Consider the following 25,354-nt stretch of genomic DNA (forward strand, 5'->3'; position numbering starts at 1 on the left):
ACATGACTCAAAGCAATCATCAAACCCAGGCAATCAGAGTCCTAAACACCAATTTTAAGTCCCCAAGTTGGAAGACACAGACTACTTACTAAGAGTACCCCATGCCAACCGTCATGCCGAGAACTTGAGCCTCCCCCTTTGAGCGTTTCCTATTCTGCAGATGCTGGTCTCCTTCCCATTTTACAGATGTAGCTGCTAAGCCTCCAAGAGCCCAGAGGGGCGGGTGGGGGCCTTCCCAGTCCATCCTCTTGTGTCCCCAGATCCCCCAGGATGTGGAAGTCCAAGATCACTTGCTTGTCCACCCCAAGAGCATCTCTAATGGGCAGCTGAGGGACCTACAGATTCCGGACTCAGGAGAGGGAACACTCTGCTTTCAGACACTGCTGCCCCTCCCAGGAGTTCCTCAGCACAGCCACCCTGCAGAGGTCAGCTCAAAACACCCACATGGCAGGAAGGGGCCGCTCTGGTGGCTTAAAAGGAACTCATGAAAACACAAGCTTTGGGGAATTTGAGGAAAGAAAACAAACAAACAAGAAAACCAGAGCAGCAATTGGTATGGGCTTGCTTCCTTTTAGGATTATGGGGCCAAGAGGAGACAAGGACCTCCCTAAAATCTTTCAGCACCACAGATGTTGCAGCCACCACCGAGAAGAAAGCAGTGGGCTGGGTGTGCTGTAAATACAACTCCAGATGGAGCGGAGGACTCTGGGTGTGGGCAGACACCTCTCCTTACAAAAGCAGGGCACGTGTCTGCAGGCCTGTGCGTGGGAGCACTCCCCCTCCCCCAGGGAACCAGAAACCTGAGGAAGGGCCCAGAGAACGCAAACATCTGTACACTGAGTCAGGGGGACGGACCCCAAAAACAAGCAGGCTTCCAGGCAGGGCAGAAAAAGGAAGGAACACCCTACAGCAAAACCCTCCTGATCTCACTAAACGAAACTCCCCTCTCCTTATTTAGACTTCCAGGTTCTTTTAGATAGTCAGATCAGCAAACTCTCTGCCACAGCTACTACAGGAAACAGAACCACTCTCAAACACTCAGAAGAGTGGGATCCAACCATGAGAAGGCTCGAGAACAGGAATGGCCTGTCAGACCCCCTGTTGGATGGTCCTGTGGGACCCTGTACCTGTGAGGCATGGGGCTAGGTCACAAGGAGTAGACAGGGCACTTGACATCATTTCTTCCAGAGATTTCTGAGGTGTCCCTTTTGACAATGGAACCTCTCTGGTCAGAAGAAATCTTAGCTTGGAGCCGGGGCATGAAACCAGCAAAAGCCCTGGGTTCAAGTGGGTATTGGGGGCCCTGGCCGGCCTGGCCTCCTCTCAGTTGGGGTGGCATTGCTGAGAACCACAGATATAGAGATATTTCCTCTTCCTCTCACATCAAACAGGTGGGGAACCAAGGCCTATTAGGGCCCACCTGCCCCTCGAGGTCAAATGATTCACCCAAGGACAGACAAATGATGAGTCCGTTGCGGGCTGAACTAGGGCCCCTCCTTTATCTTGCCTTCGGGTCACTAGGACCCCGAGCCAGTTCAGGACCCAGGACAGGAAGGCTTTGGGATTCCTGGAGGATCCACACCACTGCTCCGGTACCAGACCCTCCACCTTCCAAATTCCTCAAACCCTGCCCATGGGAGGATCCACCAACCTGGCTGTCCATCTCCCCCTGCCTCCCAGAGGGCCCCTCAACTTGGCCTGCTGCTTGCCACAGGGGGCTGCTCCTGGCCGTGTGCAGAGAGGGCAGCTGGGGACCCCTGCGAGGTGAGTGACATGGAAAGGCCGACAGACCATGGAAGGAGGAGAGTAGGCGGGTGCACACAGATGGCCAGGGAGATGAACAGACAGACAGGTGGTTACCTGTGGGCCAGGCCCCATGGGCCCCATGCCTCGAGGAGGGTTCATTCTCTGCATCGATCCTCCCATGTTGGGGTGCCCTGCACAAGAAAGTAGGTGAACTGTGAGGTGGTGGCGGGGGCGGATGGGACAGACTCCCTGTGAGCTGTGGGAGGCCCCGCCTGGCCCTTTACCTTGTTGTCGGGTGGGATCCATAGAATTGGGCAGCAATGGCTGGGTCCCAGGAACTCCTCCCGGAGGCTGAAAGAGACGTGAGATCTGTGCTGAGTGGCTGGGGACAAAAGAGACATGCCCACCTGCCCTGGCCCTTTCACTACCCATCTGGGGGCACTCGAGAACTTGACCTCCCGGCTGGGGCTGGGGGTGAGGTCCCCAGGAGTGGCCGGCACTGAAGCTGTTATCAGCAGAGGGTGCAGCATGTGTTGGGACAGGAACCGTCACACATCCTGCTGCCTCCATGCATCTGTGCTCCTGCCAGAGCTCAGCCTCACCTTGGCCGCGCTGCCTGCCATACACCCCTCAGCGGCAGCCTCCCATGCTCACCTCCCATGCTCACCTCCCAAACCCCAGCCACTGCAATTCAAGCCGAACCCTGTTTTTCCTTCACCCCATGGAGATGTAACTCACTCTATCCCTTCCCCTAAAGTGTGGGGTCCAGGAGACCCGCTAGCTAAAAATCCTATCACTACACAGGGTCTTCTTACAGGGGAGTTAGGGAGGAGGTGGCCTTTGAGATTTGGATGGGGAAACTGAGGTCCCGAGCCCCAACAGCCCCCAGTCACCTACTGGCAGAGCCAGGAGAAGCACTCAGGATTCCCACCCAGTCTTCGTCCTCCATATGAAATGCCTCCTTCTGACCCAAGGGGTGAAAAGGAGGCCTCCCAGAGAGTGGGGAATAGGATGCCCAATGAGAACCTATTCCCTAAAGCCTAGAGCAAGTGGCAGATGCTGGTGTGATTGCTATTAAGAAGGTGAGGACAGGGTGCCACGGGTCTCCTGAGTGACGCTTGGCACACTCACTGTGAAAACCTATTAAAAGTGATTTACTTGTGACTGAAGTTATTTCAGTGGCAACCGGGAAGAAAAGAAAAACACAGCAGCAGGGCTGGAAGGAAAGTATGCTTCTAGAACCCTATGCCTCAGGATGAAACCGAGGCCCTTGCCTTTGTGAAAACTGACCACCTTTTCCCATCTGCATTTGCCAGTGCTTCTCAGAGGCCGGGCACCTGGGACAGGGACAGCCCTCCACCCCATCCCCAGCCCTGACTGCTGCTGGGGGGGACAGCCCAGCAGGGAACTCTAAACCAGCTGTGGAATGAGGTGATGGGAAGCAAAGAAACTAGTTCTCAGTGTTGTCCCAAGCTTCAGAATGGGGTATATGTTCGTGTGTGCTTGTGGGAGGACCTGCTGAAAGTTTCCAGTGCCTGGGGGTACTCACAGTCTGTCCCTCTACCCCTGGGTCTTAGCTCTTCTGACCTCTTGCTTTCTCCCAGCCCTGCTTCCTCTCCCCAAGTTCCCAAGGTCTGAGTCACTGGAGTAGTTTGTGTCTGGCCACTTGGGGATCTGGGTTATTTCTAGACCCTGGTTACAGGATCCTGAGAGGATAAAGGCAGGCCTGCCTCTGAGGCCATCTGGTTTAGGGGAGATCCCAGCATGGGGGAAAGTAGACCGGGGACCCTCCAGGTCACAGAATACCCCTAACCCAACCCTGATGGAGCAGCCGTGGAGGTTGGGCAATCACTCCCTCTTCAGTACTCCAGTGAGGACAGTTCTCGAAGGAAGCTCCTCCTTGGGCCCCACCTAACCCTGCTGGGTCAGGAGCAGAGCAGGGCTGCCTGCAGCTTCAGAGGGAGCCTGGGCATTGCTTCCTTCCCTCCCTCACTGGAGCGACCCCGATCAGGGAGGGGAGGGACAATCCCGGCCCCCTCTACAAGCGAAGGCAGATGTGCCAGAACAAAGATAAAGGCTCTCATACAGAGAAAGTTGAAGCCTTCAAATGGAAGAAAGCAAAATAACTGCTTATATAGGGGACTGCAAGCACATACTGTGTGCTCTCTTGGAGCCTGCTCGGGAAGGTGACGCTCCGGGGCTGCCCCACAGGCTCCTGGAAATAGGCCAGTGCCTCTGCTATAGCACTGTGGGGCGGCCACAGGAAGCGTCTGCCCAGGGAAGGGACAAATCCCAACCACATCTGCACGGTCACCCAGCTGCCTGCCCCAGTCCCCCAGTCAGCCACAGGGCCGGCGGGGGCTCCTCTGGGACATGTACAGCCCGGCTGACCCCCAGGGTTCATCACCCCCTCACCTATAATCGCTTGAAAAACAGCAATGCTTTTTCTATATACAATCCCAAAACTATCACTAGGGAAGCAGGTGGGAAGATGGCCTTGTAAGGCTTAGGGAACAGGTTAATGATCCTTAGCTTCTTGTCCCCCAAAGTGCCTTTCTCATTACCCTAATACAGGGGGCCCCATGAACCTGAGCAAGTCCTGCTGCCTCTGCTTCCTCCACCTGCCACAGGGGAGGACTGAGCTCACTGGAGTGGCACAGTGCCTCCTCTTCAACCTGCAGCCCCAACTGAGGCACTCGCCACGAACTCCCCAGGTACAAAATCTAGGAAGGGCACACCCCTCCTGGAGGGCAAACATTTCTTGAGTTTGGAGAAAACTGGAAAATCGGTATAGATTTCCAATAGGGCAAGGGCGAAGGGGGTGGGGAGGGGGGGGGTTGGGACAATTGGTTTGTAACTCGAGGTGCAGATGATGGATTTATTCTCCATTTGCTCTCTTGGGCACTTGTTCATGCTTAACTGATAAATAGGAACATACATGTTTCCTCTTGTGTCCCTTAATTGCTGGAGGAAAGGCCATAATGATGATACGGAAGCATCTGCTCTCTCCACGGGGCAGAGGCCAGTTCAGGCCATGGAGAGCCCCTGGACATGCTGCGGGAGAAGGTGCTGCTGGGGCCTGTGCACGTGATGGCAGGGGAGGCCCCCGCTGGTGACCGAGGCAGCATGTGGACTACACGGAAAGCTAACCGAAGTGGGTGAGGTGCAGAGGAAATCAGCCCTGGGCTGAGAGCTGCAGACCAGCTTGATCTGGCTTACTGCAGGACTTCCCAGAATCCTGTTTCCTCATCTGTGACATACCCAAGGGTCCCCCTCCTTGTTAAAAAGTTGGGTCTCTAACCCTTGTCTGAACCTCTCCTTCATGTCACAGAAAGAGGAAACAAAAGACTTTTTGGAGAGCAAAAAAAGTCATCGGAAACCTGATCGACAATTCAACTCTACAACTGGAAGTCCCTTTCTACGATGGTCTCTCCTTGGGCCCTGGAGCTTGTACTTGGGGGCCTTTCTTACAGAGCCTGGAGAACAGAAACAATCAAGCCACTCGAGTTGGTCACTGAACTCCCAAGTTCCAAGGGCAAAGGGGCTGGACGCGCTGGTGATGCCGTCAAATTTTTGTAGGGGCTTTTGCAGGGTCACTCTAAGAATTATGTATAAAAAACACTTTGGCACGAAAAGCAATCTCCCCAACATTTAAGTTTCTTTTCAATCTTTCATCGCCAAAGATACTTTATCGTTACCTCTCCAGCTTCCTCCCACTGCTCCCCGGACCACAATAAGCTGAACTATGGAGGGTGGCATGGGGGCCGATTTCTCCAGACCACCTAGAATTGCCAACCCTAATGGGCCAGCACAAGGCACACAACCCCAGGCTGAGAAGCCCTCCCCGTAAGCAGACCACTTTTCTAATTATACAAACAAATCCTTTCTTGTTTGGAGTTGGGTCTGGGAAACAGGCAGACATTGCTTAAAAACTCACAAATGTCCTGCTCTGCTGCATCCAGCCTCCTGATCTAAGCATTCCTATGGGCCATTTCTCCCCTTAATAGCAGGATTATATTTACCAGCCTTGGCAATTCTCAAAAGCTTCCAGGAAAAAATGCACGTTGTCAATTAACTTCATTAAGGAGGAAGACCCTTTTCCAAGAAGGGGCTGGAAGGGAGGGGCAGGGGCATTACCACCTTCTCTAGAATAGCCGAAACCCTGCATTCCCATCCTGGCTGCTTCTGCTGCTGCCCTCTGAACTCCAGAGCCAGCTGTCCAAAGCCCACCAATGAGAGGTAGGTGAAATGCTGTGAGAGGGGCTGTACTGTGGACACGGAGTGGACACAGGGCCCGCCCCAGGGACCCACCTGTAAGCTACTTCCTGCATTCCAACCTGCCCCTCCACCTCCCAATTCTTTCCCCAAATTCTGCTTTGAGTCAAAGTCCAACTGGGGCCAAGGGTAGCTGGGTAAGGGGAGAGAGAACATGAAAAGGTACAGTACCTGGTTTCCCATTCTGATCGGGGGCCTGGGGCCGCCTGCGTATCGCGGTGACATAAAAGGCTGCAATTATAGGGAATTAGTTCAATGACAGCCTGCACTTCTGCACAGCGAAAACACGAAAGCACTCCACTCCACAAAGTCCAGTTTTGTTAAAACTGGTGATCTTTTAAACTCTCTTTCTCTCGGTGGCCTCTTCCCTCTGGGCAAAGCTTCCTTTGGGCAGAGGGAACAATAGATGCAGAGGGCACAGCCTGACTCGGCACTTGCCCATGGAGATCTATTCTGGGTGGCAGGAGAGCGTGGCTGGGACTTGGCACGGGACGCGGAAGAGCAGTTAGAGCAGTGCAGGGCAAAGGAAGAAACCTCTGCTCCCGGGAGGGGCAAATAAAGACTCACAAAGGGAGTTGTACACAAAATGTTCAGGGTGTGCGGATAAAGCTGGACACGCGCGCACACGCACACACAGAAACCACTGACAAAAGGTGGGTGGGGAGGGGAGCGAGGATTTCAGGGGGGCAAACATAATGAGAACAGAAAGGGGCCAGCGGGCTCCCTAACTTATGCAGGGCAATGGGCAAGAAAGCTTTCTCAGCAGCGAGAGTGCACACAGAAAAGGCTAGGGATGCAGCTTCGGTTACGGACAAATGGTTAACCAAACTCAAAAAACCAAACCAAAAGTGAGAGAGGAAAAAACAAAAACGCAAAGGCCACTGACAAGGTCACAGAAATAGATTTGCTTTTCTTTTGGTTTCATATCTAAGCGGGGTGTGATGTCCCAGGAATGAAGACTATTTTCGGGGGGGGGGGGATATTTATTATTATTATTAATTATTATTATTATTATTATTATTATTATTATTATTATTATTATTATATTTCGTTTGTCAATAAAGACTCGAAAACCATGGCTAGAGCACATTTTGATTTTTGTTTTTCCTCTGCTGGCTCTGTCCTCCTCGTGCCCCGCGCCCCCCGGCGGGCAGGCGAGCCACAGTGCTTTTACCTGACTGTGGGGTCCCATCATGCTGCTGGGATTGTGAGGTGGAGGCTGTGCGTGCGGCGAGGGCTGTGACCCCGGAGGACCCTGTGAGGCCAGACAGTAGAGGCAGGTTATAGATCACAGCACATGGAGAAGCGCAGAAGCTTAAAAGAACAAAAATTAAACCAAAACGAAGGGCAGGCGGCGGGCGTGCGGGCGGGCGGGCGGCGGGCTCTGATTGGTGGGGAGGTGTGCGCGGCTGCTTGGGTCGCAGGCTCAACAGTGTAGGTGGCGAGCAGGAGGGAGAGAAGCCGATGAACACACTCACGGGGTGCTTTACAGGGATGGAGAATGAAACCCAGCTCCTTTGTCAAAGCACGCAGGAGCAGGGGCCCGGGCACCGTCTACCATTGGAGCAGAGTTTGCCATGTTAAATACGCTGGTTGTGATGGGCTCAGAGAGCACAGTGAGGCACAGCAAGTGCACCTGCTCTGCAAAGTGTGCAAGGGCCACTTCTGAGCGCAGAAGAACCCAGAGAGGCCCTGCCCTCTGGGAGCTCCCAGTCTAGGGCGGGCTGGGGCAGGGGGGGATAGAGATAGGATGCGGGCTCCCAGGCCAGTCTACTGAGGGCAGGGGGCCTGATGGGTGCACAAGAATAGACAGGAAGAGTCAGGCTGTGCCAGAGATCAAACAAGGAAACAAAAGGACGGACCATTACCGAGCACCCACTCGGAAAACTTTGCTAATTCACCTTCACTTAAAAATGGCCCCATGAAGTGGGGTTTCTCATTCTTTTTTACCAGTTAGGAAACTGGATCTCCAGGTATGAAGGCATCTGGCCACAGCCACACAACTGGTAGATGGCAGAGCCAGGATGAGACACCTGATGGATGCAAGGTTCACCCAGGCTCCTGCAGCCCAGAGCTCAAGCAGGCAGGTGCAGAGGAGCTAGGGGGATGGGGCTGGTGGTCTGGGACTGCTGCGTGGGTGGAAATGTGGAAGGGCTGGGCCTTCCACTCCAGTTGGCGGTGAGCCACCTGTGGTTCCAAGCTGACTCCAGAAACCGTGGGCTATGCTGACCTTGACTACCCCCACCCTAAAAAGATGGGCAGGAAAATTCACTTAAACCATGTGGTTGGTCAAACTGGGATGCAACCCATTAGTGGGTGGAGGAATCAATTTAGTGGGCTGCAACCATCGTATTCTATAAACCTGGGACAAAAGAAAAGAAACTAACAGCTCCATGTGTTTTAAGGCAGGTATTTCTCACTAACTTTTTTCACATTTATACATACGTGTGTCTATGTATACTGGTTCACAAAATCAAACATATTTCCTACTGTGGGTCAATCATAAAGGACAAAAAGCCCATCTTGGAAGCTCCTTCCTACTTGGGATGCTCAGAGCTGGACCCTGGTGCTGTTGCTGAAGAAAGTGCCCTAATTCACTCTTCTCTGCCCTCGAGCATGTCATTACTTGTGGAAGTCACGTTTGAGAAAAATTCAAAACCTGCACAGGGGGCGGGGGGTTGCATTAAAGAGGAGAGATGGAGAGAGAATCTTTGAGATGCAGGAAGGATTTTGTCAGCCTTCTCCTTCAAAGCCAGGCTGCCCAGCCTCCTGCCTGCTCAGCAAACTGCGGGGAGCTGGGACAGGGCAGAGGGGCAGGGCAGAGGGGTGGGTCCCAGCCGGTGGGCCTGGAGACCCAGAGAAGAGGTGTGCAGGTGCCGTATGGGAAGCCAGGGGTGCCACTGAGGACAGGCCTGGAGTTTCTTGGCCAAGTGAGGGGCTGCTCACTTCCGGAGAGCTCTGCAGAGCAGATGTTCCCCTACCTGCCATGCTACTAATTTCAACAAGTGTGTGTCTTTCTAGCGGCTGCCAGCAACGGCATGGTTTGTTACCATGAGCAATTTTCTTAATTAACAGACATTAATTAGCCATTTAGCAATTTTGCAAGCATTTGTTTAGCGGCTTTCCTAAACATGAATACCACTGTGATAATGGCACTGATTAGAGGGTCCCCTAATTAACAGTACAGGGAAGGAAAATTGAAATCACATAAATTAAAAAGGGAGGGGAAGCTAATGAAGGCGGGACATATTTGCACCTGCAAGTCTTTTGTACCATGAAACTTGGGTGCAATGTAAACAAAATAAGATAATTCAAAGCCAACCCCCAGAAAAAGAAAAATAAAAAGAACGGAAGAAGAGGGTTTGAGGGTGAGGTCCAGTTGCCAAGAGGGGGCAAAAGGCCTTCTGTCGGTTCCCAGCTCTTGGCAAGAAAGGAGCGCCTCCTCCCTCCAACCCTCGTGGCCCTCCCTGGTAAGACCCAGTGCTTCCTTAGAGAGAGCAGTGTGTCTCTGGGCAGGACCCCACACCTGTGGCCCCATTAGCCAGGGGAGGCAAGTAGTGGCCGAGTCAATAACTGATTGTAGAAAACATAAAGAAAGCACCCAAGAGTGTCTGGCCCCCACAGGGGGCCTCAGTCATTGGCAGTCCCTACTAAGGGCCAATGCTTGAAACTGGGTCTGGAGGGCCATCCCAAGCTGTCTCTCAGCCCTGGATTCTGGCTGCTCGGCCCCCCCGCCCCCAACATCCAGAGGGCAGGCTGGTATGTGCGCCTCACCTCTCTACCTCCTTCAGAAGCTCCCTGGCTGGACTCTCAGTGAGTGGATGCCGCACAAGCTCGCCTCCAAGTAGCTCCTCAAGGCAAACGGCCAATGAATATTAAGGGCTTGGGAGCATGCGGCTGGTCAGTGAGGCTCCGGCCAGCTCAGCAACTTCTCTGGCCAGTAGGCTATTAAGTCTAGGGAGGAAGTGGCATTCTCAGAAGTCTCCCCCAGTAACTTGGAGCCAGGGTTTGAAACAAGAGAACCCTAGCCTAGGCTAGCAGTTATCCAGAGAGAAAACCCCACCAAGATCTCAAGACAGGTGAAGCTCAGCACTCGTCTCCCACCCCAGGGTCGGTGCTGACCAGACTGCTTGTGTATTTCCCAGCATGGCCCCAAGGACCACTGGGAGCTCTATGAGCTGGAAGCTTTTCTTCCATGAAGTCAGAAGCCTATCAGTTCCCAATGGCTACCCACATCTAGCCAAAGTTCCATCCTCCATCTTCCACATCTCTGTTACCTCCACTCAGCCTGGAGCTGTCTGCCACTCTGTGTCTGGACTCTGTCCCCGAGATGGTATGTGACAGCACATGGAGGGACCCTAAACACTTGGCACATTCTCAGGAGAGAGAATAGGGCACCACACTGGAAATATTTGCTTCTGTTAAGAAGACAGACATTTTCCCATTTCCACAAGGAAGGACAGAATTTGCTGCCCTGTGGTTTAGTGGGGCCAATAAAACATCTCTCTCTCATACCAAGCATCCTCAAGGAGAGATCAACAGGTAGGTGTAGAGAAAACAGACTTTGTGGTCTTTTCAACTCATTACCCACTTGGTCAAAAGGCTACATAGGAGGCAGACCAGAAAGGATCTTGTTTGAGAATTTTGACCTTTGTGGTTATGTTGGTCTCTTCTCTCCCCCAAACTGATCAGACCTGGCAGGCAGGGGGAGAAGTTTAGGGTAGAAGGTGGGAGAAGGAAGGAGTCAACACTGATGATGAGTTTTCCCACACAGGACGGCTCCTCCATGGGGCCTTCCCAGCTTCTACTTGCTGAAAACTTTAGAAGAATCCAAATTAGGTGTCTGAAAGCCTGTTTGGCCAAAAAGAACCTCGAAGTCCAGCTCCACCTAGACTGTGGAGGCGTTCTGTCTCGGGAACTGCCTAACCCCCTCCCAGCACGCCACAGAGCGGGTAGTCATCAGCAGGCATCTGCGATGCAGAGTACTGTGCTAGGTGAGTTGGGGGTCCCACCGGAAGCTTGGGAAGAACTCCACCTGCCCGCAGACTGTCAGGTGACCCTGACAGATCATCACTTCTTCCAATGTCCTTCATTCACAGGAGAGAAAAGAGATGCTGAGGGCAGAGGCGTGACCTGCCCACAGAGAACTCGCTGGTGGCTGAGCCACATCTAACCCCAGCCCAGGGATCTCTTGAGGATAATCATGTTCCTGTCCATTGTAGGTAAGGAAACAAGGTTTGGAAAAAACAGGGTTCAAATCCAGACTCTGCCACCAACAGGGTTTCTCTTCTGCAGTCGGTTAAATGGGAATAATAATGAAGTCACATGTCCCACACAGTGGGAGTGGCCTTCACCTGCGTTAGCTCGTGTAACCCTGAACTCCTCTCTGGAAAGGCTGTCTGTCGCTCCATGTCACACCTCAGAGGAGTAAGGCCACTGAGAAACTATCAAGCAGTGGAACCAGCCTCAAAGTCTGATTCTAGAGTTCCAGGTGGCCTGAGCTGACCCACTACTCTCACAAGCCCACCAGCGGAGCCTCCGTGCCACACATGGCACATAAGGAACAGAGAGGAACAAGTCCAAGAGGCTGAAGGACGTGTGGGTGCAACTCGTCACTCAGCCACACACATTCATATTCTAGATGCTGGCCTTGGGTGCCTGGCTAGCCCCATATCCTGGGGATGGGTCACAGAGGTGCATCAGACCCATCTGGCCCTGGAAACTCCCAGGCTAGTTGGGGAGAAGGATGAGGACACAGTGACAAACAAGCCCAAGTGTCGGTTTAAAATGCCATGGGGTCCAACAGACGGTGACAGGTAAACTGAGGGCCAGAGTTATCCACAGAATGTTGGCCACCAGGGAGCTTGGATGAGAACTGAGGTCCCTGGACTGGTCACAAGTCTTTCCCTGCAGTGCACTGCCCCCCCTCTGGGGTGACAGCAGGGGGATGTGCACCCAGGGGAGACCCCAATCAGGGAACCCTGCAACCGAGTCTGGGAAAAAGCAGCAGCAAATGTGCCCACTTCCTGCCTGGGCCTTCATTCTGCCCCAGACCCTGGTAATGGACTTGCCACTCTGTCTCAGGCAGTCCCAAGGTCTCTGACCGGAGATAGAGAACTCCCGCACTTCCTTTTTATTCTTTCTCCTCCAATTCCAGCATTGGGTAGTGTTACATCTAGCCGCCTCTGAGAGCCACTTATGCAGGGCCCAGAGAGATTCTGCTATGGGTGTGATCGAAGCAAACACTGGGCTGTTTCACTAAAACCCTGGACATGGAAAGTTCAGTGAAAGAGCCTTTGCCATCACAGGCATGGTGGGGAACAGAACACTCCCACAGCATGAGAGACCCAAGGTCTCTGCAGAAAGGTACTTCAGAGCATCAGCAGGGGCCACTTAGGCCTCTAGGTCACAGGTGGGCTGAGTCCCTGTACTTCACCTGAAGCCATCCTCGAGAGGTAGATGGGCTTATGAAGCATGATAAGGAAAGCTTCCAGCTCCACAGCCCTGGCATCTGATCCCAGCTCCTTCAGGATACAACGTGAATCCAGTTTCCTCATCAGGAGAAAGGGACATAGCAGTGGGGTGGTGCTGCAGACGGCGCTAGGAGCCAGGGAGGTTCCCAGGCTTCCGCAGTCACGCACCTCATGCTCTGGTGGCCACTCGCTGCCTGTGTACAGGGAAAGCTGGAGCTGGGCCTGCTCTGCCCGGAACACTCTTCTCAGCCTGCTGAGAGCCCACACCCCCTCTCCTTCCTGAAGCCTGCTCTGCCCCAAGTGCACTCCGCAACACGTGGTGTCTTCCCCACACATCGTGTCTCATCTGTAGAAGCCACACAGGCTGCTCAAGAGCATGAGCACTACCTTCTACCCCATGTAGACATCCCGGTCAGGGCCCGAACAGGGCAGCAAGGCTTGGCCGACAGGCAGACCCCATGGCCATGGTCAGCCAGCCCCGGGGTGGACATACCCAACACCTTTGAGTTTAAGGAACCAGGAAGAAAAATTAGTACCAACAGGGTGACCAAGCTGGTCCTCTGAACTAAAGATTCTTACAGATAAGAGAGTCCTTTAAAGTAAAAAACAAAACAAAACAAAAAAACCCACGGTGATTTTTTTTTAAGCTGAAAAGTAATAAAAGCTATATGCCAAGTTTAGTATTTCCAAAACTCCCCGATCCTTCCCCCAGCACCACTGCACGCTCCCCAAAGCTGCCTTTTCCCAGACCCTCAGGAAAACAGAGCTGAGACTTAACTCCAGGCTTTCTGGGTGCAGAGGTGAGCAAATGAGGACGAGCTGTGGCCAGTGCCAAGCGTTGGGCCCCAAAGCCCAGGGGCCTCGGGCTGGAGTCCTGCCTTATATCCCTGATCCTTGGGCTGCTCATCTATAAGGAGGGAGAATTCAGGTGACATGTTCCTCACAGGGAAACCATGAGAGTACTCTGTGAGCTGCTAGGTGCTCACCTCTGGCCAAATTTGTCTTGTATCTTCACAGAAGGCCTTAGGGGAAGGCCTTGGAAGTTTTAGGTGGCTCAGAGACCAAACACTCCACCCATCCCCATCTCTCCTCACTCATGGGGCCACTGGCCCCTGGCCTGGCAAGGCTGGGGTGGGGAGGTTATCGACCGGCAGTGGAAACAGACGACTTGCATTATTAGGGGCCTGTGTAATCTGCCTGTTGGGCGTGTCACTTTAATTGAGTGAATATAAAATTACATTAATTACACACATGGTAAAAGGCATGTGGCAGACAATCCAATTTGCTCCTTGGACACAAATGCTGACAGAAAATGCTGTAAACCCATTCTGGGGAGAGGGCCAAGGTGTGCCCTAGTGCTACAGACACCCCATGTCTGTGAACACAGTCTGCTTTGTCCCTGGAGCACGAACCTGATCACCTGGCTGGGTGAGGGAGCGGGGAGCTGTAACCACCCTCCCCTTTAACCTGTACCTCATCAGAGGAAGTTATTCCTTTATTTTGACCCTATGGGAACAAAGTTGGCAATGGCTTGCATAGTTGCTTTCCTATCCTGTCTCTAACTGTCCCCTCCGTGAAAGCAGACACACATGCTTGTGTGTGTGTGTGTGTGTGTGTGTGTGTGTGTGTGTGTGTGAGGTACGGGCCAGAAATGGAACTGAAGTTACCAACTCAAGGGCAGAGGGAGCCTGGGCCATCTGTGTGCCCACCCAATGGCATGAGCCCCAGAGAGCTCCAAGTCAGGGGCTGTTGGCTACCTGGGAAATGAGTCCATAAGAATCATGACCCCCTGGGGGCACCAGACAAGGAGAATGGGTATTGCCAGAGAGAGGTAAAGTGGTGGTGGCCCATCTTCCTGGGATGGTGGGGAAGCCATCAGTTAGAGGGAGCAGGACAGTACACAACGTCTCCCTCTTGGGGTCACCTCTGCAGACTATCAGCAATCTACACAGCCACCATGGTCCACTCTGTGCAAAGATCAGCAGAAGACTCATTGATTTCTGTCTGAGCAAAGGCCCCAGATGACCTCCCCTTCTCCCTGCACCGCTCTGAGGAGCCAGGACAGTGCTGGGCAGACGACAAGGGCGAGAGGTCCGCATACGTGTGAATCTGGCGCCAAGACACTCACAGAAGGTGCTCAGCAAATGTTCTCAAGAGACATGAGGCACGCTTGCCCCATAGAGACGGAGACGCAGAATCAGCAGGCAATGGTTTTTCAAAACAAAGGGAGGAAGTGTGGCAAATGAAAGTAGTGGCAGTGTCCAAGACCTAATGCAGAGTTCTGGCACATACCGCCCCCGGCCTCTTTCCCCAACCCTATGTGTAGACAGGAAGACTGAGCCCCGTCTCTCTGGTCCCGGGGCCAGGTTCAGTGCCCTGCACCACACTACATACCCAGGATGGAGGTGGGGTCAGCTGCAGTGCGAGGACCCCAAAAGCACAGCCACCATGCTGAGCAAGGGTAGGAGGAGGCAAACTATGGCTCAGGGCCAAAGATGGCCTGCTGCCTGTTTGTGTAAATAAAGTTTTATCGGCATACAGCCATGCTCATTTGTGTACTGTCCAGAGCTGTTGTTATGCTTCAGTGGCAGAGCTGTGACAGAGACCAGATGGCCCACAGAGCCTAAAATATTTACTATCTGGTCCTTCACAGAAAATGCTTGCTGACCCTTGGGAGAGGTAATGGCTTTCAAGGTTGAAGAGGGGGGAAAAAACTGGGGTCTTTTAAAATTGTCGAGGTAAAATAAAACAGTGTTATATCTACTTTCTGATTTTTTACCTTAAATCCCTCCAATAAGACAAATGAAACAAAGATTAACTCTACTGACAATAAGAAAACTGCAGTCCAATGACATTACAGTATTATTTATCAGAGCCATGATTTTTCCCACTGAACAGAAATGAGCTCTGGACCAGGGGTCAGCAAACCTGAGCTCTATTTCTCCTACCAAGATGCCACATGGCCACTCTTATAGCCCTGGTTTTTGTAACCACTGGTCTTAAACAAAATGACCTTTCATCACTATAACAAAATAGACAGCATTCCCATCCCCTGGCTGGTCCCAGAGTATCTCCTTGCTGATCATCTCCCCAGTCTCATTCTCACCACAGTACTGGGAAATGAGCTAGTCCCTCGAATGCCAGCACAGAACATTCTGGGGGCTCAACTGCAGCCCTAAGTTCTTTCAGCAAGTTCACACTGTTTGACCCTCTCCTATACAGTGAATTAGCTCTAGGGTTATCTCGGGGCAGGGCTCTACCTTGAATGGCTACGGTCAGGATAGGGTGGGGGACAAGAGAGGTGGCTCTAAAGCTTTGGGGCCCCCCTGCTAGAGATTCTTTGTATGTGCCTGCATCTACATAATCAGGCACCCTTTCCAGGGACACAGGAAAAAGCATCTGCGGAACGTGTGCAGGACCTAGTCTAGCAGGCGTGCATCAAGCCACTGGGTCCTAGCACCCTGGAGGGAGTGCTAAGTGCTGGAGATACATGAATAAACAGTACTGCAGACCTCCCTGAAAGAATCCCAGGCTGGTGGGAGAGACCGCGGTTTAACTATGACCAAACAGAGACAAGGAGCCAGGTATACCAGAGAGCAAGAGACAGCAATTACAGCATCATCACATTCAGGCAAGGCCTGGAAGGATGAACAGGTGTCCTCTGGCAGAGAAGAAACAAAAGGCGACTCTGGGCTGAAAGACGGGAGCCTATGCCGGAGAGGCAGCGTGGGCATAATGCTGGAGGGCCTTATGCACCAGGTGGAGACCCTGGGGCTAGGACCTCTGGATGGAAAAGTCAGGTCATTAACCTTTCCGAGCTCCTGCATAAGACTGGCAATCAGATTGAGGTCTTGGGAATCACACATCCATTCCCTTCCTTTCCAAAGATGCTTCTATTGTGTCTCTCAAGTTAGAAATCGAGATTTGTGGCCAGTGGAAGACAGAGTTCATAGCTTTCTGGACACTACACATGGAATATGTACCTGCTCTCCCTTTAAGCCATACTCTAGCCCTGAATAGCTAGCCTTCTTTAATGTTGGCAGAGGAGCTGGGACCCAGGGGAAGGTTTCCAATACCCAGGCCTAGCCACCATGTGGGTTTCTAGCCAGGATCCAGATAGTAAACCTCTCTTCCCACGACGTATACTCATGGCTGTACAGACCAACTCTGTAGGTAAGCTGGAGAGGTAGTAGAGACTGACCTGGGATCCAGAACCATGCCAATCCCCGGGAACAACTAACTTTGCTAAGAGAACCAAATCCCCTACAACCAAAAGCTTGCCTTTACTCTGAAAATGGAGAGTGCTGCAAAGATGCATCCTACTCCTGCCCACCAGCCTCCCTACCACCTCTCACCAGTGCTAAGGCTCCCCTGTTAATCACATCAGCATTGGTGAAGGCGAAGCGCACATTAAAAAGGCAGGGCTTCATCCACCCAGAGAATTCCTGTTCTGCTTTAGGATCTCTGGACACACGCACGCATGCAGCCTTCATCCCCCTACCCTTTCACACCCTGACAGACAATTCTGAGAGTAAAGATCTCATCATATCCAACCAGGAAAGGGAGACAGGGGACTCTGGAAGCTACGCATCCAGGATGCAAGAATTCACCCCCTACTGACAATGAGCAGAAGAGGGTTGAGCTGAGAACAGGAAATTCAGCCAAGATTTCCCCTTTGGTTTGCAGCTCCCTGGATGACCGGGTGGTCTCATGTTACCTCCTCCCTGAAGGAAGCAGCTTGGGGAATGGCCCAAGATCTCATTGTCCTTCCTCAGCTAAGGAGAAGCAACAGGATGGGGCAAAGGAAAGAGGCAGGACTCTGGGAAGAAATGGGTTTAGGAAGCCTGCCCACAGCTACTCCGCAGTGGGTTATGTAACCTGGAGTGCCTCAAAGAAGCACAAGGCCAGCTTGGGGTGTGTGTGTGGGGGGGGGGGGGGGGGGGGGGGCCACGAGTGCTGTTCAATGAACCCCGGATTCATGGTCTAGGAGCATCATCTGCAGTCCCTCCATCCCCACCACAGTTGCTCACCTGGCCTGTAAAGCTGGATGCCCCACCCATTCCCAGAGAGCTGGACGACTGAGATACTGGGAGTCAAGTATTTAGTCCAGTGCTGGGAACTAGCCCTCACCAAAGGGAGGCTGATGATAATGCAAAGCTGTGGCTCAGATCTTCCCCACCTCGAGCAATCCTTCAGGAGCCCCTTTCTTTGGCGAAATTTTCCTATGACCCCGATCCTGGCATGCTGCCTCCTTAACTGCCCAGAGTCTCATACTAGAAGCATGCCCCTTAAGTGCCCTGCTTGATGCTCAGTGCTCTTCAGCAAACTCTGCGGGAATCGTCTGACCCCTGAAGTGGTCACTTATTTCTTCTGCCCCAAAAGCCTCTGATGTCTCAGGGGACAGGAGCCAGATCTCTTCTCTCACTGCACCTCCCATGCAATCCTCCTGATGTTGGGTGTTACAGGTGGGCAGACTATGGCCCAGAAAGGTAAAGCTGCTGCTCCAGAACAGACTACAGGTCTCTAAACTCTTAGAGCCTTTCCATAACTGCAGAGTAGGTTTCTTGGGACCAGATACTATAACTACTCTGAGGAAGAGGTACTTCATCAGATCCACATGTGGGACATGTGTTTTTTGACCTTGGGACAAGGACAGGGCAAGACTTTGTCAAAGTCTTCTTGAATAAAACTGACCCGAGACTGAAAGACTTCGAGAAGGGGAGGAGAGAACCATGCAGTCTGGAGAAGAGGCCACACAGATGGGCTGGAGGAACGGAGGCTGGGTCTCAGCCTAGCCTCCTGTCCTGGGGGATCAACAGCTCGTTCAGTAATGGTGTGAAGGCAGCAGGGCTTAGATCACAAAGAACTGTGTCCTACCAAGAAGCTGGACCTTAGTTCTCTACCACAGGGATGCCATCAACAGGAAGAGTGCTCCAGGGAGGGGAATCAGCTGCCCGCTGGCCTGCAGTTAGCCCAGGCTGGGGTCGGCCCTGTGGACTGTGAACACCTGCAGACAGGTTCTGCTTGGCCTCCCGACCCTGGAAGCCAGCATGGCACGGCAGAAAGCTGTTGCTTGAGTATCGCTGAAGGAACAGATGACTGAGCACCTCCCCTGGAAAGAAGGGCTTGTGCAGATGTCTGATCTACCTTTTATTCGACTACATTTCCAAACTCATAGCTGGTGAAGCTGTTCCTATTTTACAGGTGGGGAGCTGAAACTCCCAGGTGAGATCCACTAGTGACAAAACTCAGGATGACTGGCAAAGACCTAGCCCCCTAGGCGGGAGAGCTGACATCAACTCACGATAAGGAGTTCCTATTAATGAGCCCGGCAGGAACAGAATCAGAAGCTCCTAGACATACAACCTGCTTCCCTGTCTCTACCTCCCCTGTAAGTTCCCACTGGGTGGACCAAGGAACAAGGAGTTAAGCCAGGTAGGGCAGGATTAAGTGAGATACACATTAAAAGAACCAAGCAGGGCCTGGGGCTTAGTAGGTGTCATATACATCAGTCTAACAGAAGGGCTAAGTACTAAAAAGCCAATCAATCTCGAAAATACCCAGAACTTCTCCCGCACATCACTGCCCCCAAGGCTGTGCTGAGTCCCTAAGACTTACTTCTTGGAAGAATTCTTACTGTGGCCCTTGCCCTTGAATGAGCTACAAGACCTAGCCCCACCCTGACCCCTAGCTCTGAGGGAAAGAACAGCCCCAGGACATACATGCATCCACAACACAGAATCCTGAGTGTTTAGCCACCCCAGGCATCAGGCAGGGCTTCGTGGGCCTCATTTCATGGCATCCTCACAAGCGCCCAAGAGTTTGGGGCTATCTTCACTCCCAACACCAGGTGAAACAATAAAGTTCGGATAGGTTAACAGTCTTTTTCAAGGCAGCCGACATGCCAGCCCAGGCCACGTGACCTCAGGGCCTCCAGGTAGGATGGAAGGCCTTCAGAGAGGGTGAGGAGGGGGATGGTGAATGAGCTCCAGGGGCTCAGGTGCTCAGCTTCTGACTGCTGATCAATATGGATCCTGAAGCCAATGGGTCATGTTCCCATGGCAGTGATAAACCATCACTGAACACGAGTAAATGTTTCTATGTAGAGTCCTTTACAGAGCTCCAAAGAGAAGACATTGCAATTTGTTGAATGAGCTCCTCTGTGGAGGAGCAGCAGACTAGTGCCCAGAGGGGTCGGGTAACCTCCCCCAGGACACATGGCCAGGAAGTGGCACTGGGGTGTCTTGCTCCAAAGTCCAAACACGGGGATCCCTGGGTGGCGCAGCGGTTTAGCGCCTGCCTTTGGCCCAGGGCGCGATCCTGGAGACCCGGGATCGAATCCCACGTCGGGCTCCCGGTGCATGGAGCCTGCTTCTCCCTCTGCCTATGTCTCTGCCTCTCTCTCTCTCTCTCTGTGACTATCATAAATAAATAAAAAAATTAAAAAAAAAAAAAAAAGTCCAAACACTATGCTTTGTGTTGCCCTCTTCAGAGATGTCTGTAGGAAGCCTCTCCCAGGGCTGATGCTCTGCTCCTCCTCATCACTGCACTGCATACAGAGCTAACGTGGTGTCCCCTGGTCAGGCAGCCCCCAGGGTAGCTCAGCACCCAGCATGGAACTGACACTTCATAGAAGCTGTCACCTGCCCCCTGGCCGTACTCTTACCAAGTATAATCCCACCATTTTGGTATTGGCAAGAGACAGAGACTTGCTGGATGACAAGTAGGCCTGGCTCAAGGACTTCATTTATCTGAGGGCCTTCATCTGGGGGAGGGAGTTGTCCAGGAAAGGTCGGCTGAGGAGTTAATTTAGGCAGAAACAGGACATGAACCCCAAACCCACATTGTGGATCTGCTGCTATATCCCAGCCCTTAGGACAGCACCTCACAATTAGCACTCGGCAAGATGTGAGAAAGCCCTCTGACCCCGGTCCAGCCCCCTGGCCCAGCCCCGGCTCCCCGAAGGGCAGTTTCCTTTCAGCATGGTGTGATCGTATTCAGGGGGGTCTACCCTGAGCCACATAATGCCAAGGCATGTTATTATAGGATTCCACTGGAATTCTCCTCCTCCAATCTCTTCTGCTACAAGGGCTGAGGAATTTGACCTTTTTTTTTTTTTTAAAAGGGGGAAAAATAAAAAACCTCAGCATGATTTGCACAGAAGGTGGAAGCAGGAACACAGGAGGGTCTAGCCCCTTGGCTAAGTATGAAGAAACAAAACAAAAACACAGGGGGCTCCCCCATCCTCCTGAAAGGTGGGGGAGGATCTTGCGGGGGGCGGGGGGATAGTCGGCGTACTGGGACAGCTTTCAGACACAGGGGAAAATCTAAGAGAAAACCCAGGACTGAAGGGGAAAAGGATAAATCAGCCCAAGTTTTGAGCACACGGAAGTGAAGGGGCTGCCAATCCTTAAGGACGGGATCCATAAAAGTCAGAGATCTGAGTCGGCTTACAGCTCAGGGGGAGAGATGGGACAGCCTGGGGTCTCCAGGGGCTTAAGGAGCAGCAGCAAGAATGAGTCCAGGCCTCCTAGACCCAAGGGTCCTTCCGGAAGACGCTCCCCTTCCTCTCCCCACAGAGGGAGCAGAGGCCCGGGGCTGGGGGTCCCCGGCGGGGAGGCAGAGGTGCCCAGTGGCCGGGCTCCCTGGTGCTGGGCCGGCTCCGCGTTAGGGGGCGGTCGAGGCCCGCGGAGCAGCCGGGTGCTTTGTTACCGAGCAAATCTCCCAGGCACTGACTGCTGATGCAGAGCTAACAGGGCGGCAGACACTGATTTATGTTCAACTTTCCATTTCATCAGCGAGAGTTACGGCGACACGCGGAGTTCACGTTTTTCGGAGGGGCGGAGAGGCGGCTCGAGTGTGCAGACGCACACAGGCCCGCACGCGCGCACACAGGCACACGCGCCAGGCCTTGCCGCAACTTTGTTTTCCCTTTCAGGAGGGAGGGCGAGGGGCCCGCAGCCGGCACGCAGCCCGTGCCCGGCACGTCAGGAGTAACCTTTTGTCCGCGGTTGCTAGGAGCCCCGCGCGGTCATCTGCCGCTGGGCAGACGTTAGGCACCAGGCTGGCTGCCGGGCGGGGCAGGAGCACAGCCTGACCTTTGTGGAGGTGCTGTTGGCAAGAAGAAAAGGCCTTTTTCTCCCCTTCTCTCCTGCCCTGGCCTTTTCACACAGGCCAGGCAATTGTCGGGGGAGGCTTGTGTGTGCATGCGTCCATGGTGGGGAGGTGGAGAGACAGCCCAGGTGACAGTTTCCCAGTTTCCCAGCAGCCAGGGGTTTGTTTCGACAGCCCTCTCAAGCACTTAAGGCCCAGAGAGGGGAGGATGGCTCCCCAAGGACACACAGCAGGACTGGACTCAAACCAGGACGTCCCACAACCAAGGCAGGGGTCCTCAGGCGTAAAGCCAGCTGCTGGCTTCTTCACAGTAGCCAGGGGAGGGGCTGCTGCTGCGCTTGGAACAGGTGGGGCTGGGGTGGGAGCGACCCAGGGCCCAGCAGTTGGGGTGCCCCGCCTCCTCTCTAATCCTTCCCAGCGGGGGTGACCCTGCCTTCTGTCAGGCTGGAGGCAGAAGGCAGGGTGGGGGCGGGAGAGGAGGGGGTACTTCTGTCCCCTGAAGAACTGGCACACTCACCCCTGACACAGCATCTCTGTCCTCCTCTCCCAGAGAGACCAACGCATCTATCAGAACCTCTCCTGTCTGCAGCAATGGGGGGGGGGGGGGGCGCGCAGACAGTGCAGTCCAGAAAGGGAGGGGATTTGCTCCCCAACAGACAGGGTGTTCATCAAGAAGCTCTAGAGCCTACCCCCCACTCCAGGGCCGCCTTCCCCGAGCAATTCCCTGGCCATTGTGAACCTCAGTTTCCTCATCCAGAGTGGGAATGCCGTTAGCTCTCAGATGTAGCTCACAGGGTCAAATGGAATCACAGAAAGGGGTATCTTTTCTAATCTAGAGAGTGTTCCACCAACACTACAAGAGGAGGTTAGACAGTTCCACTTTAGGACCCGAGAGCACTGGCTGGGAGCCTCCAGGGGCAGGCGGGCAGCCACAAGACCACCTCCCTCTGAAAGCAAAAGGTCTGACAGGGTAGGAGGCCCCTTGACAGCCTCTCACTACCTCAGCTTAATGCAAGTCAGAACCCTGGGCATCCTCCCAGCTCTGCTTCTCCCCACTCCCACATCCAGCATGGGGCTGTCCGTTCAGGGCAGGGAGCCCAGGCCACTGCACCCAGTCACCAGTGCAGCCCAGGTCCTGGCCAAGTCCCCCTCCCCCAGAGAGCCACAGCCTGAACCCACATTCCCAGGGTGGCCAGCCTGCCACAAGCCCAGCTCTTCCAGGTCACTGGGGGTCTTCCTGCAACCCCGTCACTCCCCTTCTTAGCAACCTTCCATGGCTCCCCTGTCTTTACATTAAAGTCCTTCAAGTGTCTATCCAGGCCACTTGCCCTTTCCCACCTACGTCCTGGCACACTGTGCTGTCTCCCCAGTCACTGGCATCTGCCTGCCGCTCAGGCCTCACTCCTCTCTGAGAGTTCCTCAGGGAAGTTTCCCAGATGGAACATAGGCTAGGCCAGATGCTCCTTCGCCTGCCCCCAAGGCACTGAACTCCCAGTGGAATCACTCCCCGCCTCCTCCACCAGACTGTGAGCCCCTGGAGGACAGGTCCACGGCTGCCTCTTTCATCCACAGTGCTCACCAAGGCTGCGTGACTGGGAGGCCACTATGCCCTCAGAGAACTTGCCTGGCCCATGGGCTAGGGGATATCCAGCAAGTCTGCCAGGCCTCCCATGGCTTAGGTCCAGGCCTCAGGCTGCCATCCATCAAATGGAGACCCATGCCCCTGCCCATCAAGTCCTCCTTTGGCAGCAGGCTCTGAAAACCACACAAACAAGGTGGTTTGCTTCTTTCTAAACCTCTTCTAGTCCCGCCCTGGCCCTAGTTAGACCCTAGAGAGGTCTTTCCTGCCTCAGCAGCTTTCTGCCAAGAGAAATGTCAGCTCACAGTGCTGCTGCCCACTTTCCACCGGAGAGGAAGGCAGGAAACAGACAGCACTTGGCCCAGTTTTTGGGGAGCACCTGAGCTGCTGCCACTGGCATGCCCTCACTTACTGGGCTTTGATCATCCCTGGAAACACACCGTCCCACCCCAAGGCGCTCAGTCCCCAAGGCTCTCTCTCTACTGGGCATTGAATCTCTACTTGGTTATCACTGGTGCCAAGCAGCTCACTACTGTGTTAAGTTGGCAGGTAGTAGAACCATCTTCCATACAAAGACTCAAATTGGCTTCCCTCTTCTTCTGTCTGAGGGATCTCAGATCTGAGGACTAAAGCCTTGCAGACTGCGGCAGGTCTGAGTATTTCATTTTTTCTTTAAGATCTATTTATTATTTAAGTCATCTCTATACCCAACGTGCGGCTCAAACTCACAACCCTGAGATCATGAGTCGCATGCTCTTTTGACTGAGCCAGACAGGCACCCCTGGTCTGAGTATCTTCTGTCTGGCTGAACATTAGATACTTCTCGTCAGTCATCAGAGCCCTCCTGAGGCGGCTCCTCTCTGAGAGAAACCCCAGCTACTTCTTCGAGAAATAAGGAGAGTGCTCCCTGTAATAGGAAAGGTCCAAGGTCGTGTGTATTTATCTCTCCCTCTTAGTTTTGGATCATTTCTCTGGTTTCTGGACCATATACATCATATGCTTCTTCTCCTCTTTCCCCCCTCCCCCCTGCCCACAACTGAGGGGGTGGGTTCTCTGGGAGTAGGCCTCAGAGGTGGGTGGACTTGGCTGGCAGGAATGAGAACTCACTGGAATGGGGGCGGAGGGGGGGGGGCATGTCAATCCCTACTGTGCCCCACTACAATGGAAAGAATCTGGGGATTGTTCAGGGCAAAACATACTGTGCATTTGGCAAAGGGGGTTGGGCCCTCTAAGATTGTCTTTTCCAGAGAAGGCTCAAGCTCTAGCCCTTAGACCTCAGCAATACCCGTCCCCATCATCAGTGTGGCTCGCCCCCAGGTTCCTGCCTCCACAGAGGTGACAGAGAAGGCGCAGAGTTAACCGTTCTGGAACAAAGACCTGGCCCAGACATAGTGCAGACCAGGGTGCTCCAGCAGCACCAGCTCACCCAACAGTCCTGATGAAGCCAACAGTCCTGAAAAAGCTCCAGCAAACACTGCCAGCAAACTCTCCAGCCTCATCTCCTACTGAGCACCTATGTATCACCCACCTCGCTGGGACACCATCCCAAACTGTGTTGCCCCCAGGAAGCCCCCAGGCAGGCCCCGGCTTCTCCATTTCTTGCTACAGGGCATGGGTTTGCCCATCAGTGTCTCTGGCAGGCTGGCTACTCCTGGGGGCAGGCTATGACTGATCAGTTCTGGCCCAGATTCAAGCCCCTTGCTCTCGCAGAGGTGGCCAATAACTATCACTAACCACAGTCCCGTCTGCCTCTGGGCCTCCATTCTGCATCTATAAATGAAGTACGGACTAGATCAAGAATGCCAAATACACAGGTCACATACTACCACTTACATCCCTGTGTTCATGGCAGACACTGCCAGTCAGGATCTGCTGAGCACACACACAGCTTCAGAATCCTCCTCAACAGTGTTCCAGCAGCTACCACTAACAATCAGGGCTGGCGCCTGAACAGAAACACTGCTTGCGTTTCAGAGAAGATGGCTAGGGTTCCTCTTTCTCCCTCCATCATTTCCCTCCTTTTCTCTTATTCTCTATCTTCTCTCTAGAGAATCAGATGTGTTATCTGGGCTGCTGTGGAAGAATGCTGGGATCCGGAACCAGCTGGCTTGGGTTCAGATGCTGATTACAGCCTGCAGCTGATAACTCTGGGGCAGGTCATACACCT

At 53.4% G+C, this 25,354-nt stretch overlaps 1 protein-coding gene across 7 annotated transcripts in view; it reads right to left on the reverse strand.

Annotated features, from left to right (window-relative positions):
• The window catches only part of SSBP3 (single stranded DNA binding protein 3), a 164,273-nt gene that overhangs the window by 18,690 nt on the left and 120,229 nt on the right, over window positions 1-25,354 (reverse strand). For 3 of the 7 annotated variants that reach the window (XM_072820332.1, XM_072820335.1, XM_072820333.1), the window contains 2 exons: window positions 2,031-2,097; window positions 1,861-1,937 (listed from right to left, as the gene is read on the reverse strand). In XM_072820332.1, the coding sequence (XP_072676433.1) occupies window positions 1,861-1,937; window positions 2,031-2,097 (144 nt within the window). Of the gene's footprint in view, window positions 1-1,860; window positions 1,938-2,030; window positions 2,098-6,192; window positions 6,253-7,195; window positions 7,277-25,354 lie in introns of all 7 variants that reach the window. The other 4 variants (XM_072820329.1, XM_072820336.1, XM_072820331.1 and 1 more) reach the window with 2 other exon arrangements.

The sequence above is a fragment of the Canis lupus genome, chromosome 3 (genome assembly GCF_048164855.1).
Source record: "Canis lupus baileyi chromosome 3, mCanLup2.hap1, whole genome shotgun sequence".
NCBI classification, from domain to species: domain Eukaryota; kingdom Metazoa; phylum Chordata; class Mammalia; order Carnivora; family Canidae; genus Canis; species Canis lupus.